Raw genomic sequence first — 23,607 nt, 5'->3', positions numbered from 1 at the left:
AGAACGTTAGACGAAAAGCCTTGCGTTAGACGAAATGCCTGGCTCTTTGCGTTCTAAGTTCAATTCCCGCCAAGGTCAGCTTTGTCTTTGCTCCTTCAGGAATCGATTACTCAAGTTTAAGATTGGAAAGGTGGACTGGCTGAATCGTTGGAACGTAGGTTTGTTGTATTTGTTGCAGGTCTTTGCATTCTGAGTTTCAATACTACCATGTCCTACTAAATGGTAAAATTAATCTCTCGTGCAGTATACCTCCCCATCCCCCGTTTAGCACTACCACTCCGTCCGTGTGTGCGGAGTCCACTCTGTTGCAAGTATTCTGTCCATAACACTAATCTGAGAATGCCTCCTGGCCTTTCCCCTTCCCACAAGTCTCGAAAGATATGAGAAGGATATGGGCGCTTCCCTTCCCCATCGACCAAACAATAAAAAAGATCAGAATAGCTTGCAGGAGCTCCCTTGTTAGCGCGTGGATAGATTAAGAAAACTAAAAGGAAGTGAATAAACCTTTAGATTTAAAATAGTGATATTAAGAGATGTATAATCAATAAGCGTTATTATTTGTGATGAGATGTCGGTTGTCGTTAGTGTTATTATTAGTAAATGTAAGAGATGTAGAACCAAGTCAGACCTGGAAAGGTTGTGCAGCGTTAAATACTTTCCCCTTGGTCACTCGACCTACTGGAAATAAATTATCTTCCACCGTCATAAGAGGGAAGGTACAGATAACATACTGTCATCCAGAAAGATGTGATGATCATAGTTGGGAGGCATTCGATAAAACATATGTTCGTTTAGAGTTGTTCTGATGATAAACAGCAATTCAGAAACATCTCAGTTGTTACTTGATAAACCAATAAAACCCTCTACTTGACCTTCTTCAAATAACAACTAAATCTCCATCAAATGACACTTTTCTCTATGAAGAAATATGTGCATAATTGTCCGAAAAAACAAACGGGTGTTTTGTGGATTCGCGGAAATGCTTTTGGTCATTAGTTTATCGTTTAGAGTTACTCTGAATCTAAATAATATTCCTTTCTGAATCCTTTTTTCAAAGTGTTACCTATTATAAAAGGTTTAAATTCAATCAAGAAACAATCCAGCCACTCGTCTGTTATAGCGTGCTTCCAAACCTTGCGGTTGTCAACTACAAATACTTACAAATTAACTGAATTGAGTAGCTTGAGTACAATTCAGCATGAGATTCACGGATGTAGTACTTAATGTGATCAACAAATCTTCATGAGTAATAAGACTTAATCTTATTATCAAATGTATTACGTAACACTAATATGGTTTACGATAATATATTCTAAACTCAGAAGAGTATATGTAAATATATAAATTGAAACTCAAGACAACAAACTACTAGAGCAATTATAAACAAACTTGAGATGTTCATGTCATTTAGGCAAGAAAAATGTAATATCCTTGGAGTGGCAATTGACATCCATGATAATCTTTGAAAATCTTCCTCCGGGACAGTTTACCAATTATAAATAAATAAATAAATAGCCAAATGAATAGACAGTTATCAGGAACGATTTTTCACCTTCAGAATATATTATTTCTCCATTAATATAAGACTTATTTTGGAATGTTTTCTATACATTAATTGAAGTTAAGGGGTGAGCTAGCAGAATCTTTAGTGAAATGTTTCGCTGCATATGTCTGTCTTTATGTTGTGAGTTCAAATTACGCCGAAGTTGATTTTGCCTTTCATCCTTTTGGGTGTCGATAAAATAAGTATCCGTTGAGTACCAAAGTCGATGCAATCAACTTCCCCCGAAATTGTTGGCCTTGTGCCAAAATTTGAAACCAATATATAAATTGAAATTAAATAAAAATAAGGTAATATATCAAAATTAAAATGTTCAATTATTGATTTTAATGTGCGAAACTATTTCATTTCATTCTCGTATGTTGAGCCTTAGCTACAAACCATGAATATCATAACTCCCAATGATTTAATACATATATCTGTTAATGAAAATGTAATTTGAGCTGCGTGAACAGAATCGATTGATTTATGGCACAAGAAAAGAAATATTGTTTGTGATATCAGATTAATACGTTTTGTGAGAGAATTCAATTTTATTTGAAACTGAGATAATACATATCTTGATTAAAGCGATACACAGCTATTACTTGGAATAAGCGAAGAAAATAATGTTGTAAATTAATTGTCATCATTTTCCAATTTAATTTAGAACAATCACAGCAGACACTAAAAGGGTAATTGGACAAGATATTGTTCTATTAACTCCTAGTTTGTGAGATCAGATCCTCTGCAAGTTGTTTGGATGTACCTCTGATCAAAGCACTTTACTAGTTCACATTGTTTACACTAATTGTCATGAATCTGACACGTTAGAAGCAGAAGTACTTGTAAATTGACCAGCGTCCCAGCGTTTCGTTTGTTTCATCTTGTAGATATAAACTCATCTACTCATATAGCTTCGCGAAACATAATATAACAGCCTCAATTACTTTAAAAGAAGTCTTCGGTATAAGCATTTTTGTTCATAAAATCGTGAAAAACACGTTTAGATCTCTTAAAATACGGAGGTGTATTAGTGGTAGTCAGAAAATAATTCTGCATGTCTCAGGGCTACATCATGTATTTATAACTGATTGTGAAAGCAAGTATTTTATTGATTAATTTTTCTTTATAAACAGGTTATTTTTGGTAAAAATATGAAATAGAATCAACATAAGAAAATTAACTGAAAATAGCTGTTAATTAAGCTCAATACTTTAGATAGTTGTACAGGCGAAATGTTAGAGTGGATTAGATATTGGTTTGCTTACTCATAGGCAGCGAGCTCAATAAGGTTGCTTGTCTCCTATAATATTATATAACTCAGGAGAAATAGCGGATTATCTGAAAAAGCTACCTCTGATGGACTGTTGTCCTGTACAGCAGATATATTCATTTCTCATCTTCACATCAACAAACAGGAGAATATTTACATATACTTGTAGGGGTTAAAATATTTTCACAAGTCATATAATTGACTGGATCTGTCTATTGATTAGGAATTGACTCAGGTGGAGAGGAAATACCTCAGGAATTTGAAAGAATAACCTCGACGTATTAGATATACTGAGACTTGGAATAACGTCGTGTCACATTCATACTTTTGTTAATAATATCTAGTAATATAAAAGAGATAAAAACGTTAAACAGGAATCAAACAATATTGTAATGTTGATATTAAGGAACATTATGATAATAGTAATCCTTTTTTATTATAAATACAAGACCTGAAATTTTGAGGGAAGGGCTAATCGAATACACCAACTCTCAGTCTTCAACTGACACTCATTCTATTGACCCACAAAAGTGGTCCTCGGGGGAATTTGAACTCAGAACGTAGAGACGGGCGAAATGCTGCTAAAGCATGGAATACCCAGCCCTCCATTCAGCGGGTGTTCAGAGCAAATGAAGCGTCAAACCAGTGGAGCGCGACCCTTCCACAGAAAGCAAAAAAGTACGTACCCCATTTTGGTCAGACGTAAATTGAGGCAAAGTACGATGGTCAAACAGTAATATATGACGGAAGTGTTGTAAGCATTCGACACCTCTGCCCGAACTTTCATAGGTAGCTGCCCTCGGTTCATTTCTGGGTGAGGGAGGCTACCCTACTTGTCATGTGGTCCCAGTTATTCTCCACCGGACCCAGCCAGACCCCGAGAAATTTAACCGTCCCTGCCTCAATAGGTGCCGAGCTGCAGGCCCATTCATTTTCCTAGATTAATTTTTCTTGCGTAACCGCCTCATATTCTTTTAGAGCAACGCCGCCCAGGTCTGTGTGTCTGAAAAGATGAGAGAGGACACTCTCGACGAACCGAGTGCATGATAGTAAATGCTTCCGATAGGTAACCATTCACTCGAAACTCTGAAGATGTATCATCGGACATTGTAGCGATCCAGCCACGTAAAACAGGACGGAGATCAGCCCCATCAAGTGTTGGTTATAGACCCTATCAAAAACTTTAGACTGATACAAATTGATCAGGTCCTCAGCAATCAGCTTCATTACTATCCTATCCATTATATATCGCACGAAGCGGAGGTTGTGATTGGATCTCTATAAGATGATGCGCAAACACGCATCATCAATCAATTCCTCGACTACAAGAGCCAATCTTTTTACTAACACCTTGTCCAAAATTTAGAAGTCGGAGTGCAGCAGCATTATGGGCCTAAAATTTTCTATTTGATCTCTTTTGTTTTGATCCTTTCTCAGCAATGTCAGCGTTCTTCGACTCACAAAACTAAGAATTCTTCTGTTTTATTGCCGGTTGCGGTAGGTATCTGCTAAGAGGCCACCAAACAAGCCTGGCATATAAAGATAAAGCTCATAGTACAGACCATCTAAACCAGGCGATTTGCCACCCGACCCGAAGTCGTTGAGTAGAAGACTTTTTTTCAAGACAACCCCAGTCACGTTCATTTATACTGCTTATTCTGAGCAAGACCATGTTAGATGAAGGAACAGAAGTAGAAAAGTTTACTTACAGTAATTTTGTTGGGGAGGGGAGGATGGATGTTCCGTCCCCATGGTTATATGTAGATTTTTCTACGAGCAGATCTTTATACAGTCTCTTGTTAATGTTTCACCTGTTATATGCATTTTTATGTGTTATATGTTTTTTTATGTATTGGTATGTTGGTTTGATAAAATCGAGGTGTGTGAGACCTGTATGGTTATATATGTGTTCCACCAGTTATCTATTGTTCATGTTTATTACTGTGTAGTCAATGATGTTTGACTTTTACTGGTGTTGAGATATGCAATCTAAGAGTTGTGCTTATAATGGTGGTGTTTGTGACAGAGGTGGTGGTATCGGTAGTGATAGGGGTGATATTGTTGATGGTACTGGTGTAACTGCTGTGGGTGTGTGGAGTATTTGCGCATTGTTTCTAATAGGTGTTTCCTTCCTTTGATCATACCTGCCACGTTTTTGCGTTGGTGGCGGTATCATTTTGTTTCTGTTTCTTTCGTTAGAACTGCTGACTTTTCCCATTTAGGCTCTTCGTCGTCCCTCTCATAACAGGACATGTCCTAGTGGCCCGAAAAGGAGATGAGCATGTCTTGGTGGCATTTTTACTGTTGTTCTGTTGATAAAGTTATTGTTGGCTTGAGGATTCTGATTCCTTTGTTTTTGCTGCTATCCAGATTGTGGAAGCCACTAATGTTGCTGTGTTTTCTGTTTTGTTTGCTGCTGTTGCTTCCACTGTTGTTGTTGTTGTTGTTGTTGCTTTGCGCCATTTTAAAATATATCTTGCTTGTCATTGTTGTTGCTTCTGTTGCTGTTAACATTGTCGCTGCTGCTGCTGCTATTGTATGTGCTTCGTTTCTTGACCACATCAACTAGTGCCGTGAAATCAATGTCAAAGCGGTTGTTCCAACAGTTTCCGCTCCCCCTGATTTGGGATGCCATATTGATATTTTTGTTTCAAAATATTAAATCTGCAAGAAGAGATGGGCTAAAAGTACTTGGGGATTTTGGAAATGGATAGATGGAGAAAGAAATGACAAAAATTTCAGGTGGAGTACTTGAGCACACTTAAGTCGAAATTAAATGGACGGAATAAGATCGAAGCTATCAGCACCCCGCCAGTTTCACTCCTTAGATATGGAACAGGGGTAATCGCATGGACAGTGGACGAACCAGACAGCTTAGACAGAAAGACAAGGAAGTTACTAACTAGATATGGGTCACTCCACCCAAAACGTAGTACAGACAGAGTGTATCTACCAAGAAAAAGAGGGGGAAGAGGACTTATTGGATACGAACACAGCATTGGAGCAGAAGAAAACAACATAGCATGGTATGTAAAAAATGCCACAGAACCGCTATTATTAGAAGTAAGGAGGTCAGGCTTGTGTAGAATGAAAGATTGCGAAGATAAATCACTATGCAAGAAATCGAAAACGAATGAAACTGAAAATTAGTGGGTAAAGAAAAGAATGCATGGTTAGTTTCATAGGGATGTTGAAGACAAGACAGACAAAGAAACATGATGGCTGTCGATGATTTAAAAGCTGAAACGGAGGCTCTAATCTTTGCTGCCCAAGAGCAAGCACTAAAAATAAACTACATAAACTACAGAATAGACAACACATCAGAAAGTGATAAGTGCAGAATCTGTGGACAAAACGGTGAAACCGTATGGCATATTACCAGCCAATGTACGCCACTAGCTCAGAAGGAATATAAGAGACGCCACGTCAATATAGCCAGGCTTATCCATTGGACACTTTGCAACAATTATGGACTTGACAGAGCAAAAAATTTGTACGACCACAAACCTGAAGTCATCGTCGAAAATAGAAATGCAAAGATCCTATGGGATTTTATGATTCAGTGTCGACCATGAGAGAGAGAGAATAAGAAGCCGGACATAGTCTTAATTGAGAAAGGAAACAAACTATGCTGGATCATAGATATAGCATGCCAAGCTGACAACAAGGTATGCGATAAGGAAGAACGTCGAGAGATATGACATGTTAGCTTGGGAAGTTAAGCAGTTGTGGTCGATGAAAATGGTGGCAGTAGTACCAATAATTGCCGGAGCTTTGGGAGATAGTGTGCAAAATCCTCGAGAAGTACGTGGAACAAATAGGGGCTGCAATAAAGGTGGAGAACTTACAGAAAGCACCACTGCTTGGAACCACTCGGATACTCCGGAAGGTGCTCGAAAAAGAAGTGGTACCTTAGTTCCCTGGTAGTGAACAGCTGACATTGTTGTACATCTCCAGCATTAGGAGCTGTGCAAAGCAATAATAATAATAATGATGATGATGATGATGATAATAATAATAATAATAATAATAATAATAATAATAATAATAATAATAATAATAATGATAATAATAATTTTCCCTGTTGTCTCCTTCTAACGTTCGGGAGAATTGCTTCGGGTCATTTCTGAACAATCTGTTCTTCTCGAACGGCTTCTTTCTGTTCACAAATCTGATCTTCTGACTTTTTGCCGTGATCCTCTGTTTTAACTACTCTTTTACTGCCTCAAACCCTTTCTTCCGTATTTTATATTTCTTCTCTAATCTTTCTCGGTCGGTCTTTTTCCCAGTTTCCTCTGAACATTGCTCAATTTTCCCTAGAGCTTGCCTTGCCCGCATTATGTCACTTTCTATGCGTCGTTTCCACCATCGTTCTTTTGCTCCATCATTTTTTGTTCTCTTAAGTTGTAATTTCTCCCCAACAAGTAGCGTAGTAGCTCGAAGAAGATTCCTTGTTTGTGTTAAGTACTCAGTCTGGATATATGCTATGACAGTATTTATCTTTCGTGTTACATTATTTATCATACTGCTACCTACCCTTCTCATTTTCATGGAGATTTTTTTCTTCTGTAGCATTCATCAAGTCGGTGAGTCGCCTTTGAAATTCAAGCAATTCAGTATCTAGTTGGTTCAGTTCCCTTACATGTCCACCCACCACTATTTAATATGACCCACTTGGTAAGTGAATGTGAGAGCTTTGCACAAAAAGACTACAGGCGCCGCCACGATAAAGTGTGTGTGTATCTTCATTGGTTCTTATGCCGTAAATACCTATATGAAGTAACGGAGGACTGGTATGAGCATGTACCATGTAAAGTTATGCAGGAGGATGGAAAAGTAACGATACTCTGGGACTATGATTTTCAAACAGGTCGTGTAATCGAACACCGTCGGCTGGATATTGTCATATTGAATAAGAGAGACAAATACTGTCAGATCATTGATATATCCATATCAAATGGCATGAATGTTGTGAGTAAAGAGCTTGAAAGAAATAACCAAGTACTCCGAATTGAAAGTGGAAATGGCAAGACTCCATGGAATGCGAGATGGCAACGTAAATGTGATACCAGTGGTGATCAAAGCGTTGGGCTAAATCCCATTGAAACTTCAAAACTTCTTAAGGCAACTGGAAATCCCATGCAAGATTGCTGTCTTGCAAAAAGCAGCCTTATTTGGCACAACGCACATCTTAAAGAAAGTAGTATCTGAGGTCCTTGTTGTGTCTTGACAGATAACTAAAGACTTCGATGCATTTTTACCTACAGTGTGTTACGAAGGAATACCACCACCAACACCACCACCAACACTACTACTACTATTACTACTACTGCTACTGCTGCTGCTGTTGCCGCTGCTGCTGCTGCTGCTGCTGCTAATAATAATAATAATAATAATAATAATAATAATAATAATAATAATAATAATAATGATAATAATCATTGTTGTACAATATTTAACTTGATATATAGTGATAGCCCCACCCTAAAAAAAAATCACACATCTACAGTTTTGTACTACATTTCAATACTTGTGACTTGACACGATCTACTAAGTTGTATTAGCAAACTGTTGTATCTTCGTATCTAAGTTGCATAGCAATGCATCAACATACTTGAAAATTAAAATACTTATGCGTCGTTACTGTTGTTGGCCTTCACAGACAAATAATCCTATCTGGAAACAATGCTTGTTTTACGTGATTGTTAATCTTTCATACAAATCACCGAAGAGAAGGAAACGTTCCATCTAGTGACCTATGTATATAAAGGCTTAGAAATAATAATAAAGAATGTCGGACAATGATAATGGAAATGCAAAAATTAATTACGCACTTTCCTTGTTTATGTGCTCTGTCATCGTTGAGTTCTTAAGTTTGAAGCAAGTAACAAATTGAAAAGAAGTATGGTCCCTTGAATAAGCCTCAGTACTTGGTTATCTCTTGTTTTAATCCAACCTACGTAAGTTCAAAGCAATTGTACCTGCATCGGGAATGGAAAAAAACCTTTACACTATCCTACACTTTTGGGCTTGATAACAGTCTATTTTATATAAGAGACGTAGTAGTTAAATAGTTTACCATTTATAATTTCATGACACAAAACTGATATTTGTCAGAGACTAAAAATATCAGAATATTACTGATACTTATTTAAACAGCTATGATGAACGAAAGGCAAAAATCTATTCATGCAATATTTCACAGATTATAAACAAAAATAATATTATTTGTTAAATTACTGCTTCTGGATAACATTTCCAAGATTTTATAATTTTTTTCAGCCTCCATACCGAAGTAGATGATGACCCCAGGGTTAACTGCTGGATACCCCGTGCTGGACAACTAGAATGGATTTTTAATGTACCTCATATCATTTGTTCAATTGTAAGTTCAAGTTTCACCATATATGCATTAATAAATTTTAATTTACTTGATTTTAGAAAGTATTTCAAGTTCATGTTAAAATATAGAATGCTATATATTTTATGTCAAATTTTTAGTACTACACTTCTTAACTCACATTATGGAATTGCTTGAAAGAGTTGCCTTCCTTAAACATTAAATAGGACTTCATGCTTCCCTTCGTTTAAATAGCTGGCATCTTATAATTTATATTCACTTTAACAAGAAACAGTATTTTACAATAACAAGACTTCTCAAAATCTCAACACTAGTTTAAATTTTTAAAATGTTGCGTTTTTTTAAAATTTGACTACTGGTAGAGAAAAACCATAGACAATTAAATCGTCATCTGGCAAATTAGTAGTATTTTATCGACTATGAATCAATGAAACTAATGTTGTGCAGCAGAGGGCTTGAGTAAGAAAATAGAAACTAAATGGTTGTATTTCGTTTACTTGTAACTAACTTAAAATTGTAACTCTGCTTTAGTCTCCAAGGTCATTGTTGCTACTCTTGCTTAGTCCCACACCAATTTTCATCAAGTTAACCTCCGACTATCAGGAAGGGCATACCGACCGTCAAAACATTATTGTTATTCTCAAACATTATATACCAATGGCTACACGACACAAAAGATTATTCTTTTTTCTTTGAACTATACTGTAATTCAGGAACAGTCGAGTGACCATGTAAAAACTTCCGTCGTTGATATTTTTACAGTTCTATATTTAAGAGATGAGGAATTATTTACATTACTTACATTTGACGGATATTTGTCCTCATCTTGTTTGTTGTTAACACAACGTTTCGGCTGATATACCCGCCAGCCTTCGTCAGGTGTCTTGGGGAAATTCCGAACCTGGGTTCTCATTCCTAACGATGTTACTATTATTATATTATTATTATTATTACTATTATTAATCAGGTCGCTGCCGTGAATCGAACTCGGAATCTTGGGGTTAGTAGCTCGCGCTCTTAACCACTATGCCATATGCCCGTGGCCCACAAGATGAGGACAAATATCCGTCAAATGTAAATAATGTAAATAATGTTGATACTTTTGTTATCTTCTTTACGCTCCAGGATCTATATTAGTTACTGCATATCGTATTCCTAGGTTGGAAAAGTAGGATTATACAATACGTTCCTATTCGTTGACTTCATAGAAGTGTAATTGGGGAATAATTTTAGCAGCAGCAATAGCTATAGGAGGGAATAAAGGTGTCATAATGTATTTCTGTTGATAACAGTTATATTTTATAGAGAAACAGACGCATGCAAGCACACATGAACACACCCGCGATCTCATACACGCATACACACATAAATACAGAGAGAGAGAGAGAGAGAGAGAAGGGGGGGGGAGAGAGAGAGAGAGAGAGGGAGAGAGAGAGAGAGAGAGAGAGAGAGAGAAATTAAAGGGGACCATTTAAGGATTGAGGCATCAAAGTGAAGAGCAAGGCAATTAACACCGCTAGTTTGTTTGTTTTATGGTTTGGGTGATAGATAAAAAAAAGTACAATTTAAGCTAAATATGATCAACTATGCATATCCACCACGAATGTTGAAACTACGTCTATATTGCAGATTTATTAGTTCCAAAATTAATATATATCATTATAATAACCAATAATATACATTATATAAATATTACATTAAAAGCACGAAAAAACAACACTAAAAACTGAGTTTCTAAATTTTTAATTGGTACTTTTAACAATAGACTTAAACTCTAAATGTTACCATGAATGTTTTTTATGATTGTATATGCCGAATTTGCTGTTAAAGCCAAAGTGAACATTTGACGAAAATAACTGAATAAACAGATTAAATACTTTTGGTGATTAAACTGCTTGCATAAAAAGTATCATCTTTTCTATTTATATAAAATCTGAATCTCATCAAGTAACTATTCCATTGAAGCCATTGATGTGACGCATTGCATTTTATTTATAACATTTGGTGCTAGTCTTTTGTGTTGCGAAACCTTGCTATCGAATAAAGCATACGTTACACACACACACACACACACACACACACACACACACACACACACACACACACACACACACACACACACACACACACACACACACACATATATATATATATAATTTAGATTCAAAATTGAATGCAGCACTTAAGTTTAAGCACCAGAATATAGTATGGTATTATCCAAACAATTCCAAAAACAAGGTGATCAAAAATCAAGAAAATGCAACACGGATTTTCAAGGTTATTGCAGTACGCACGTTTCATGCCACTACATTTATTTAAATAAATGAAGTGGCATGAAACGTGCGTACTGCAGTAACCTTGAAAATCTGTGTTGCTTTTTTAAATTTATATATATATATGGGAGAATATACAAATAATAACAACAGACGAGGACAGGTGGTGTAAATAACAAAAGTATATATTGGTATGACGCTCGGGAATACGGAAAGTCTTTGACGTTTCGAGCTACGCTCTTCAACAGAAAGAATACGGATACAAGGAGAAAAACACGGAGAAAAAAAATTGAATAGTGTTCAGTCAACAGTCAATATATATATATATATATATATATATGTCTGTATGTATGTATGTATGTATATAAATATATGTCAAGGGTTGAACAGACACAACACAATAAGGAGGAAAAATTAGACGAAACGAGAACAACCGAAGAACTAGACGAAAACTTAACGGACGGGGAATATAGACAAAAACGTGATACACGAAATATTCGCAGCTGAGTTTTCCTCGTCAGTCAATGAGCCAAAATATCATCGTGGTTTCGCGCCATTATCATTATCATAGATATATATGTATATATATATATATATATATATATATATATATATATGTGTGTGTGTGTGTGTGTGTGTGTATGTGTGTGTGTGTGTGTGTGTGTGTGTGTGTGTGTGTGTGTGTGTGTATAAAGTTGATGTATACTGTCAACTTGACGTGACAGTCCCAACCAATATATATATATATATATATATATATATATATAAAGAGCACATATGGAGTTTAAAATTTACAATCGCTTTTCTTTTACTGTACCTAGCCATTTCGGGCATCCTACGTGTTGACGAGCCTAAATTCAATCGTATCCTATAATTAATATATGAGCTAATTAGGAGTAGCTTAGAAGGAGGGAACATTTGGAAAGTGAGAGAGTGTTGCATTTTATGTGTGTGGCTTGTGAGCGGAGGTGTTTGCGTCGTGCAGGCCTGGTGAGCCATCAAACGTCTCATAGAAGTCGACCCATGATAAACAATGATGTGGCTATTACTATTCATAACAGAACGTGTGCAAAATGTGGAAAGGTTTGCCTCTCAGCTGGAGGTCTAAAAAGACATGTTAAGAGTGCATATGGTGACACTTGTTTCTTCTGTTAGCCATACTAGACAACCAGTTGTCTAGTATGTAATAAAATGTGTAAAATCTTGGTCGGGCTTAAGAATCATACAAGGGCATCACATGGCAACAATCATAAATCATTTCAGTAAGTCTTCCTGGTAATGGCTTTCCTCGTGTAACGAGGATGCAGCTGTGATATGTATATATATTTAAACATACTGCCAACGATGTGTAACAACATCTGGTAGTCTGGTCGGTCACGTGATATATATATGTGTGTGTGTTTCTGTATGTGTATAAAAGTCTGCATGTAGTATCTATTTAATAAGGTCTCTACTATTGGATCAATTTCAACCCTAGCAAATCTTTCGAGTGGTTAGGAATGGTAAAGCCTTACAGAATTTATATGTTATACTTTATCTCTCACCTTGTACAGTCATTTGACTCTGGCCATGCTGGAGCACCGCCTTGAAGAGTTTAGTCGCAGAAATCAACCCCAAGACTTTTACCGAACCGCTAAATTACGCGGACGTAAACACACCAACACCGGTCGTCAAGTGGGGTATGAGACGAACACAGGCACAAAGACACACATACATAGGTGCATACATACAAACATATATACATATGACGGGTTTCTTTCAGTTTCCTTCTACCAAATCCACAGTCAAGTATTTGGTCGGCCCGAGTCTATAGCAGAAGATACTTGTACAAAGTACCACTGCGTGGCACTGAATCCCACTCATCCACGCCTGTGCTTTTGTTCTGTATCTCTGAAATCTTAGTTTAAATCTTTCGATATTAATTTTTTCTTAAAATCTTTCGGTAGTTAGCGGGATTTTTAGGACGTCAGACGAGAGCTGTTTGCATACTGAACAGTTGGATGATAGACTTCATCGCTTACCGGATTTAATATCACCACCTGCTTTTTGGTGAACTGTAGCTGAATTCACTCTGTTGTCCTTCTTTCCGTCGATTAATCTCTGAAACTCGAAAGATTAGAGATTTATGGGTGCTGTATTTGCATCACGTATAAAATGGTAAATAATTCAGATAATGAAATCGGATTGTATATATCAAAGACAAAATATATTCACATGTTACCATAGTATTTTGTATTGCTATTACAAATGACTGTTACTAGCGTCACATATTCAACACTTCCGTCCTTCTTTTCGTATACATTCGCTGGTTTCTTCCAAGGAATCTAGTGCTCTTAGCTTTGTTTTTCCTTGGGGCTGGCTGGCCAGATTGGAGCAATCTCGAGTATAACCAGCCGAAATTGCAAAGATAACCTGGAACTCGCCTGAGGAAAGAAAACTCCGATTGACCTATCCTTGTTTTTTCTTGTCCCTTTCTTGTATCATCTAACTGTCTGGATGTTTAGCATTCTTGTCCCATTTTTTTGCATTTCTTTTTATATGCATATGGTGGCGTACGTGCACTTTGGTCTCATATATATGCATATACGCAGGAGTGGCAGTGTGGTAAGGAGCTTACTCTCCAACCAAATGGTTCCAGGTTCAGTCCCACTGCATTGCACCTTGGGCAAGTGTCTTCTATTGTAGTGCATTTGGTAGATAGAAACTGAAAGAAGCCTGTCGTTTAAGTATGTATTTTGTTGTGTCTGGGGAGAGTCATTCTCTTTTATTGCCTTATAATTTAACACACTCACCGGTAAAACTTCCACTCATTTCCTTCATTATTTTTCTAAAATTTTCTTTGCATCTTGCAACCTTTTCAAAAGTTGTTGACTCTGTCCTTTATTCACACTGCGTTCTTTTTTTTGTTTGTGCGCATGTGTGTGGGTCAGTGTGTGTGTGCATAGACATGTTTGTATGTATGTATGCATGCATGTGTATGTATGCATGTATGTGTGTGTGTGCATATGTATATACGTATCAGGTCATCCCATAAGTTCTGTCCGATTTTACTTTTTTTTAAATTGAATGAAATTTAATAGTATTTTAGAATTTGCTTAAAACTCTTTCTAACATAGAAGTATCCAAAGAGCATTTGAGGCACATATTGATTTATGAGTACAAAAAAGGAAACTCTGCAGTCGAAGCGACTCGGAACATGCACTCAATTTATGAGAAAGAATGCTTGAATGAAAGAACTTGCAGAAGATGGTTTACAAAATTCAGAAATGGAGATTTCAGCCTTGACGATGAAGATCGAACAGGACATCCAGTTGAGTTTGATGATAAGCTCCTTCAGGCATTACTTGAAGAAAATCCTGCATTATCAGTTGAAGAATTGGCAATAAAGCTTAGTTCAAACCATACAACTGTTCATCGTCATCTTCAACAACTTGGAAAGGTTCCTAAACTTGGAAAATGGGTACCTCATGAATCATCCGAAAGCAACCGCAAATCACAAAATGACATCTACTCTTCTCTGCATTCTCGCGAACTCATTTCACCCTTTTTGGATAGACTTGTGACTGGTGAAGAAAAATGGATCTTCTATGGAAATGATAAACATCGTAAACAGTGGCTTGGTAAAAGGGAAATAGCTCAAGCACAACCGAGAAGAGAACTTCATGAGAAAAAGGTTCTTCTCTCTATCTGGTGAGATTTCAAAGGAATAATTCACTTTGAATTGTTACTACATAATGCAACAAACAATGCTCAATTCTACTGTCAGCAATTAGAGCGTTTGAACCAAGCTTTGAAGAAAAAAAATGGCCCGCTTTAGTGAATCGAAAACGAGTGATGTTTCATCAGGACAATGCGTGACCCCACACTGCGTTTCATATGCTTTGCATAGTGGGAACACGTTGTTCCTTATCCTAAGTCTGCTATCAGTGTGTTAATTTTCATGTTGTGTGACAAAGTTGAGTTCTTGTGAACAACATATTTCGAAGCTATGGGTTTCATGTAATAGGAGTTGAGGATCTGCACTCTGTTGGTCACAGTCTCTAACCAAAGTTCAGTATCAAGGACGGGGAGTCTATTTGTTGGGGTGCCTAGTGGGATAATTTATAGTTACTCTCATACTTTAGTGGATAGAGTTAGCTACTTGCTGGATGCTCTCCATTACGTTACTCTCAGTTTCTACATTACCGTTACTATTATTGGTCTTAGCTATGATATTAATGTCCGCTACATACCTACTGAAAAGTAGAAGAGTTGTGCACTGTTCTGCTAAGGATTGCTTAAGTTTTCCCTCCCACCAGGTCATGAAGAGGCCGGCCACATCTCTAGCTACACCGACACAAATAGGTACACCTTGAACCTGCATGTATAGTTTTTTGATAAACTTTACTATGTTGTTCTTCACGGTGGTTCTTACACTGGCCCCTATTGAATGTGCAATCATTTCTTTCACCAGATTGTTGTTCTCAGGGTCTTCGGTGGGTACGGTCCAGCCAATCCAGCGCCTCAGTATTCTCTTTCCGTCGATTAATCTCTGAAACTCGAAAGATTAGAGATTTATGGGTGCTGTATTTGCATCACGTATAAAATGGTAAAATGGGTCAGCCACACTTAAGTGGCAATATACTACACTTTATCGTGCAGTTACTGTTAATACTTCATTTAGAGAATTAGCATTGCTTGTTTTCACCTTTTCGATATCAGTGAAGAATTTCACTGGAAAAGAAGATATAAGATTGCCAGGTTTTTGTCTCTCTCGCCAAGGTCAGCAGCTATCGAACGCCGACGAAGGGAAATAACCCTGAAATCCGGATCCGTTCGTGCTGCAGATCGAGGTGAGAGGGATAACTTCCCTTGGCAAACAGGACACAGTCGTGTGTCGATAAGCCAGCTGGAGGAGATGTCCTCCTGGGGCTAAAATCAACAGTAACATCCACCCCTAGGGGTCAGCCACACTTAAGTGGCAATATACTACACTTTATATATGTATATATATATATATATATATATATATATATATATATATATAAGTTGTTTATTGAATATAAACAGGTTTTCCAGTTGACACTTGAAATAATGATAAGGTATAAAGTAGTAACATATTTAGGTTTGATTTTCATTTTCTTTCTTTCACAAAATTCACCTTTTGCTTATGCTAGTGAATGAGTTACAAAATAAGCAATAAACTTGCTCGGTAATGAGGAAATAAAAAAAAAATCCTAAAATCACAAGGTGAGATCTGGAAGTGAATTGGGCTAATTTTGTATCATTCTTGATCCTGACAGCTTGTGTTGCCTGTTCAGACAATAAGTTATTAAACAGTTATATTTAGCTTCCATCTATATACAGATGTGTAAAATGAATCTGCAGATACACATCAGCCCTTATTCTCTCGCACGCGTGCCTACTTACAGCTCGATTTCGTTGTTTTCATTAAAAAAAATTTCCGTTATGTTTTTCCTTGTGTGAGCGCATGCATATGTATTTAACAGAGAGTTTGAGTGACAAACAAACAAAAATCAAATGTGACAGATTAAAAGTGAAGTGATTTTCTTTCTTCTATTAAAGATGGACCTAATATATGAGCGTTCATAACTATATATCTTTTATTTAGCGTCCAGGGAGAAATTACTCTTGCAAATCTCATCCGACAAATCAATGTCTTATGTAGGATTAGTAATATAATGATTGCTGCAAAATTAATGCATGCTTTACAGTTGTGGAGTTCGAGAGATAACACTAACAGAATTTTCAGAAAAATTGAATATAATTATGATCTTTTAATATTTTGCTCATCTATAGAAGAACACTCTGAGCTTATAAAACACTCGTAAATTATACAATGCCATCACTGCTTCCTGCAGTAAAACTGAACCTAAGTAGGATCGAGCTCATTGTACCTATTATTAACCAAGTGGCTTTAGCTAGAGAGTCAGATGTTATCAACTACGACTCAAGTGTGGTGTATTTGTGTATAGTAACATGGAAGGGTAGAAACAAAAATGGTTCAATGGGTAATATTTGGAATAGTTATATCTTTTGTAGTAAGTTTGGATCTACATTGATTGTTTTTCTTCATTTCTGGTCAGTTCCCTTACCTCTGTTCTCATCACAGAAAAATATACGAGATATTCTAGGAAAATTCCCAGGTGTCATGTATGTATGTAGATGTAAAATGATTGTAATACATTTTACATGTGTCATTCACGGGATTAGAGGCAATCAAAATATAACTGATATAGTTGATATACGAGGGGTGTCTGAAAAGTCTTGAGCCTCTCGGAGGCGTTTCAGTAGCTGAAAATAATAATACAGCCCTGTCACTGTGTGACCCTTTTCAAGGTAATCGATCACCAAGACACCTTGAGAATCCAAAAAAAAAAAACCGAAGCCATGACCTTGCCAGCTGAAGGAATGATCCTGGCCTTCTTTGGGGTAGGAGAAGATGTGTGCTTCCAATGCTTTGATTTTTCTTTGATTTCAGGCTAGTAGCGATGGACCCAACTTTCGTCCGTAGTAATGAAACGAGCAAGAAGATTCTCTTCATCAGCTTCAAACAGTTCTAGATTGCTCGTGGACAAAGTAAGTGCACCTGGTACGTTTCTGTTCAGGAGTCAAAAGGCGAGGAACCCACCTTGCAGAAACCTTTGAGAACCCAAGTTCTTTTGTCACAATGTTGTCTGCTCTTTCAGTTGAGATGCCCGGTCTCTCGGCTATCTGACGACATGATATTCGGCGATCTTGCATTATCATACCAAGATCAAGGTCAATGTTGTTCTCGGTGGTTGTAGTTGGAAGTCTCCTTGGTGTAGGATCATTTTCCACACTCTCCCTGCCACGTTTGAATTCATTTACCCAGTGTTTGACTGTTGCATGTGAAGGAGCATTGTCTCTTAAGGTTCTCACCATATCTTCATGGATTTCTAATGAAGGTAAATTATTACAGCAAGATACTCAGTTTTCTCCATTTTCCTTGTAAATTCGAAGCTTGTTTATTCAAAAATCTGCAAAAAAAAAAAAAAAAAAATTCAAATATCAGAATCATGAAAATGAGCAAGAATACTCCGAAAAGACTTTACTTATCAGAAAAAATTGTTTCAACTATATAGCAGCCCCGATTCTAGGTTACGCTCAAAACTTTTCAGACACCTTGTAAGACGTTATTTTAATCTTGCACAAAAATAGTGTAGTGGTGATTGTATACGAATATCGTGAAAGTTATTTGCTCTTAGACTGACAGAGAATTATCCAGAGAAGAAAAAATTGTCAGCGAATTACTGACATAATTGCAAATCCGCTAATGTTTTACTATTGTAATATCTGTTATTAAAATGCCTCTTTGATACTGAACAAACACATTTATCAAAGTTGGTTTGCTTCATTGACAACTTTTTCATAAGTAAACTTTTATGTTGCTACACATGATCAATAATAGCTAGTACTCAGTTTTATGTATCATATTTTCAATGCTAAAACAACCTACTTAGTCTCAGGTTTGCTACTTCATACTGGTGTTTGGACGTATCGAGATACAACCTATATACTAACAGACTAGGAGGAATTTTATTGTAATAAATACTAAGTAAAGTAGTGATAACCTCTTCAGTAGTGTTCTTTAGCTCATTCAGAAAATAAAAAAAATACTATATCAGTTGTTTTATAAAGTTTTGTTAATCAGCCATTTTTCATATTTGTATTTTCAAGTAATGGCAGAAAGTATTTTGTCTATTGACGTTCCTTTTTTTGAATTCTACAGGTATTTACTTTGTTATCCCATTCCTGCCGTTAATACAGTTATTTATTCTTGTGAAAATTGTAAAACTGGATATGACTGTTAGAAGATGGAATAATGATGTATTTTTTAGAAGGAGAAAATGTTTATCACTCTAACAAAATTCTTCGCACAAAATTTTAGACTTCCCGTTTCATCACCCGATACGAAAGTCACCAAATTTCCGAATTTCATTAAAACTTTTTTCCGACGCAGTCCACCACTTTGGATTTTGGTATTGTTTACATTCTGCTAAATTGGCCCAAATGAAAGGAAAGTGATATTTCTTTAATAGTAAGGGCAGGTAATTTAGTGCAACGGTACCTTAAAATAATGCTCCGAATCCCATAAATACGCACCTCACTCTCGTTTCTTGCAGATTTATCCAAACAACAGATGCCCCTTGTCAGTGTAGAAGACGCAGATTAATCTGTCAGTCAGAAAAGCTAAGTGTCTGTCTGAATATACAAAACAAAAATGCCTATCGTAGGAATCATGAATCTACAACTCATAAACCCCTGTACCTTATCCATTGAAACATTTTGAAACCGTGCTGTACTTTTCACTCATCCGCCATTTGTATCATGAGACTAAGTCATGATTTGTTTTTTAGATGAATGGAATTTAAGTTACAAAAATGTTCCAAAATCCAAATATACAAATAACTGAAAGGGCTATCGACAATTTACGTCAGTTTATATGCTAGCAAAATTTCATCCAGAGATATCACGTTATCTGTACTATAATGGAGAAAGCTGCTTATTAATTAGGTATGTAACAATTACTAAAAGTACTAAAAGAAAACAATTATTAAAGGGTTGACCGTCTGGGAATATCTTATAAATTCATGGTCTAAAGAACTTCCTATAATTTCGATTTCTCAAGTTTATTGAATGTTTTAACTCCAATTCTTGCAAAGTCTCTCACTTTTTGTATTAATGTTTTCATTTGAAGTTTAAAATCGCTATTTGGAAAACCGACATTAATGCATACGTAATGTATAAATATTATTTATTGAATGAAATTTTTAAAAATATCCGTATAATTTTTGTAAAAAAAAATTTTAAGTAATTTTGTTGTTATGGCTGTTTGGAACGCTATAAACCTTACTGTAAAACTATCCGGACAGATTTTGGCCATTTTTCTTTGTAACTTAAAAGCCATGGGATGAGATTTTTGGTAAAAAAAAAAATTGTAAATATTTTCAGAAGAAAAGGTGAACAATTCAAGGGAAGTTTCGCTCTGGTCTCTAGCGCAAGCCACCCTTTTTACTTTCACATGCATTGAGGTTTCTTCAATATTTTTCTCCCAATAAACACATTTTATGGAATGATGATGCCGAAGTAACACACGCGTGATCCATCTGTGAAAAAAGAACCAGAAAATAAATTTTAATCTAAATTTTTACCCCAACCTGAATGAAGGGAATCCGTGTGTGTGTGTGTGTGTGTGTGTGTGTGTGTGTGTGTGTGTGTGTGTGTGTGTGTGTGTGTGTGTGTGTGTGTGTATGTGTGTGTGTGTGTGTGTGTGTGTGTGTGTGCGCGCGCGTAAGAAAAAACATTTTCAAACCGCAAAGTATGCTCTTAAAATGAACTATCGTTTACATATCTCTTCGTTTAAATCAACAAGAATTGCAGCGTGGAAGATGTTTGTAAGCCATTAAAGAACACAGAAAAACAGTTAGTTTCACTCCAACATGTAAATTTCATTTGTGCCAATATATTTTTTTTCTACTCTAGGCAGAAGGCCCTAAATTTTAGGGGGAGGGGGGGCCAGTCGATTAGATCGACCCCAGTACGCAACTGGTACTTAGTATATCGATCCCGAAGGATGAAAGGCAAAGTCAGCCTCGGTGAGTGTCAATATATTTTTGTCGCTTTGAAAACGCGATCTCTTCACTGACAAAACTTCGCGCTGCATCATTTTTGTGAAATTCTGTCAGTGAACAGGTCACGGTTTCAAAGCGAGGAAATTATTTTAACATAAATGAAATTTAAATGTTGAAGTGAAACTAACTGGTTTTGTGTGTTCTTGAGTGGCTTACAAATAGCATTCACGCTGCAATTGTTTTATTTCAGCTCACGATCTCAGATCAAGTCACTTGCTATGCAAGTTCACCTCCGTATTTTTTTTTAATCACTGTGGACAGCAATGACCTTCTCAGGCTCTCTAATATTTTAATTTCTAAGCAGAAACAATCGTGGGCAGAGAGTGGGGTTGCAAAAAATTGATATATTTAAGCATACTGCCAACGATGTGTAACAACATCTGTTAGTCTATTCGGTCACGTGATATATATATGTGTGTGTGTTTCTGTATGTGTATAAAAGTCTGCATGTAGTATCTATTTAATAAGGTCTCTACTATTGGATCAATTTCATACCTAGCAAATCTTTTAAGTGGTTAGGAATGCTAAAGCCTTACAGAATTTATATTTTATACTTTATCTCTCACCTTGTACAGTCATTTGACTCTGGCCATGCTGGAGCACCGCCTTGAAGAGTTTAGTCGCAGAAATCAACCCCAAGACTTTTACCGAACCGCTAAATTACGCGTACGTAAACACACCAACACGGGTCGTCAAATGGGGTATGAGACTAACACAGGCACAAAGACACACATACATAGATGCATACATACATACATATATACATATGACGGGTTTCTTTCAGTTTCCTTCTACCAAATCCACAGTCAAGTATTTGGTCGGCCCGAGACTATAGCAGAAGATACTTGTACAAAGTGCCACTGCGTGGCACTGAATCCCACTCATCCACGCCTGTGCTTTTGTTCTGTATCTCTGAAATCTTAGTTTAAATCTTTCGATATTAATTTTTTCTTAAAATCTTTCGGTAGTTAACGGGATTTTTAGGACGTCAGACGAGAGCTGTTTGCATACTGAACAGTTGGATGATAGACTTCATCGCTTACCGGATTTAATATCACCACCTGCTTTTTGGTGAACTGTAGCTGAATTCACTCTGTTGTCCTTCTTTCCGTCGACTAATCTCTGAAACTCGAAAGATTAGAGATTTATGGGTGCTGTATTTGCATCACGTATAAAATGGTAAATAATTCAGATAATGAAATCGGATTGTATATATCAAAGACAAAATATATTCACATGTTACCATAGTATTTTGTATTGCTATTACAAATGACTGTTACTAGCGTCACATATTCAACACTTCCGTCCTTCTTTTCGTATACATTCGCTGCTTTCTTCCAAGGAATCTAGTGCTCTTAGCTTTGTTTTTCCTCGGTGCTGGCTGGCCAGATTGGAGCAATCTTGAGTATAACCAGCCGAAACTGCAAAGATAACCTGGAACTCGCCTGAGGAAAGAAAACTCCGATTGACCTGTCCTTGTTTTTTCTTGTCCCTTTCTTGTATCATCTAACTGTCTGGATGTTTTGCGTTCTTGTCCCATTTTTTTGCATTTCTTTTTATATACATATGGTGGCGTACGTGCACTTTGGTCTCATATATATGGATATACGCAGGAGTGGCAGTGTGGTAAGGAGCTTACTCTCCAACCAAATGGTTCCGAGTTCAGTTCCACTGCATTGCACCTTGGGCAAGTGTCTTCTATTGTAGTGCATTTGGTAGATAGAAACTGAAAGAAGCCTGTCGTTTAAGTATGTATTTTGTTGTGTCTGGGGAGAGTCATTCTCTTTTATTGCCTTATAATTTAACACACTCACCGGTAAAATTTTTACCCCAACCTGAATGAAGGGAATCCGTGTGTGTGTGTGTGTGTGTGTGTGTGTGCGTGTGTGTGTGTGTGTGTGTGTGTGTGTGTATGTGCGCGCACGCGCGTGCGTGTAAGGAAAAACATTTTCAAAGCGAAAAGTATGCTCTTAAAATGAACTATCGTTTACATATCTCTTTGTTTAAATCAACAAGAATTGCAGCGTGGAAGATGTTTGTAAGCCATTAAAGAACACAGAAAAACAGTTAGTTTCACTCGAACATGTAAATTTCATTTGTGCCAATATATTTATTTTACTCTAGGCCCAAGGCCCTAAATTTTGGTGGGAGGGGGTCAGTCGATTAGATCGACCCCAGTACGCAACTGGTACTTAGTATATCGATCCCGAATGATGAAAGGCAAAGTCAGCCTCGGTGGGTGTCAATATATTTTTGTCGCTTTGAAAACGCGATCTCTTCACTGACAAAACTTCGCGCTGCATCATTTTTGTGAAATTTTGTCAGTGAACAGGTCACGGTTTCGAAGCGAGGAAATTATTTTAACATAAATGAAATTTAAATGTTGAAGTGAAACTAACTGGTTTTGTGTGTTCTTGAGTGGCTTACAAATAGCATTCACGCTGCAATTGTTTTGTTTCAGCTCACGATCAAGTCACTTGCTATGCAAGTTCACTTCCGTA

General features: G+C 36.7%; 1 protein-coding gene across 1 annotated transcript in view; it reads left to right on the top strand.

Annotated features, from left to right (window-relative positions):
• LOC106867588 (calcitonin gene-related peptide type 1 receptor-like) overlaps window positions 1-23,607 on the top strand; it is a 314,424-nt gene that overhangs the window by 223,106 nt on the left and 67,711 nt on the right. The window contains exon 9 of the mRNA XM_089356647.1: window positions 9,099-9,201. Coding sequence (XP_089212773.1) covers window positions 9,099-9,201 — 103 coding nt within the window. The remainder of the gene's footprint in view (window positions 1-9,098; window positions 9,202-23,607) is intronic.

Source organism: Octopus bimaculoides, chromosome 8 (genome assembly GCF_046866305.1).
Source record: "Octopus bimaculoides isolate indiv1 chromosome 8, ASM4686630v1, whole genome shotgun sequence".
Classification (NCBI taxonomy): Eukaryota; Metazoa; Mollusca; class Cephalopoda; order Octopoda; family Octopodidae; genus Octopus; species Octopus bimaculoides.
This window is presented reverse-complemented; position numbering and strand designations above follow the sequence as displayed.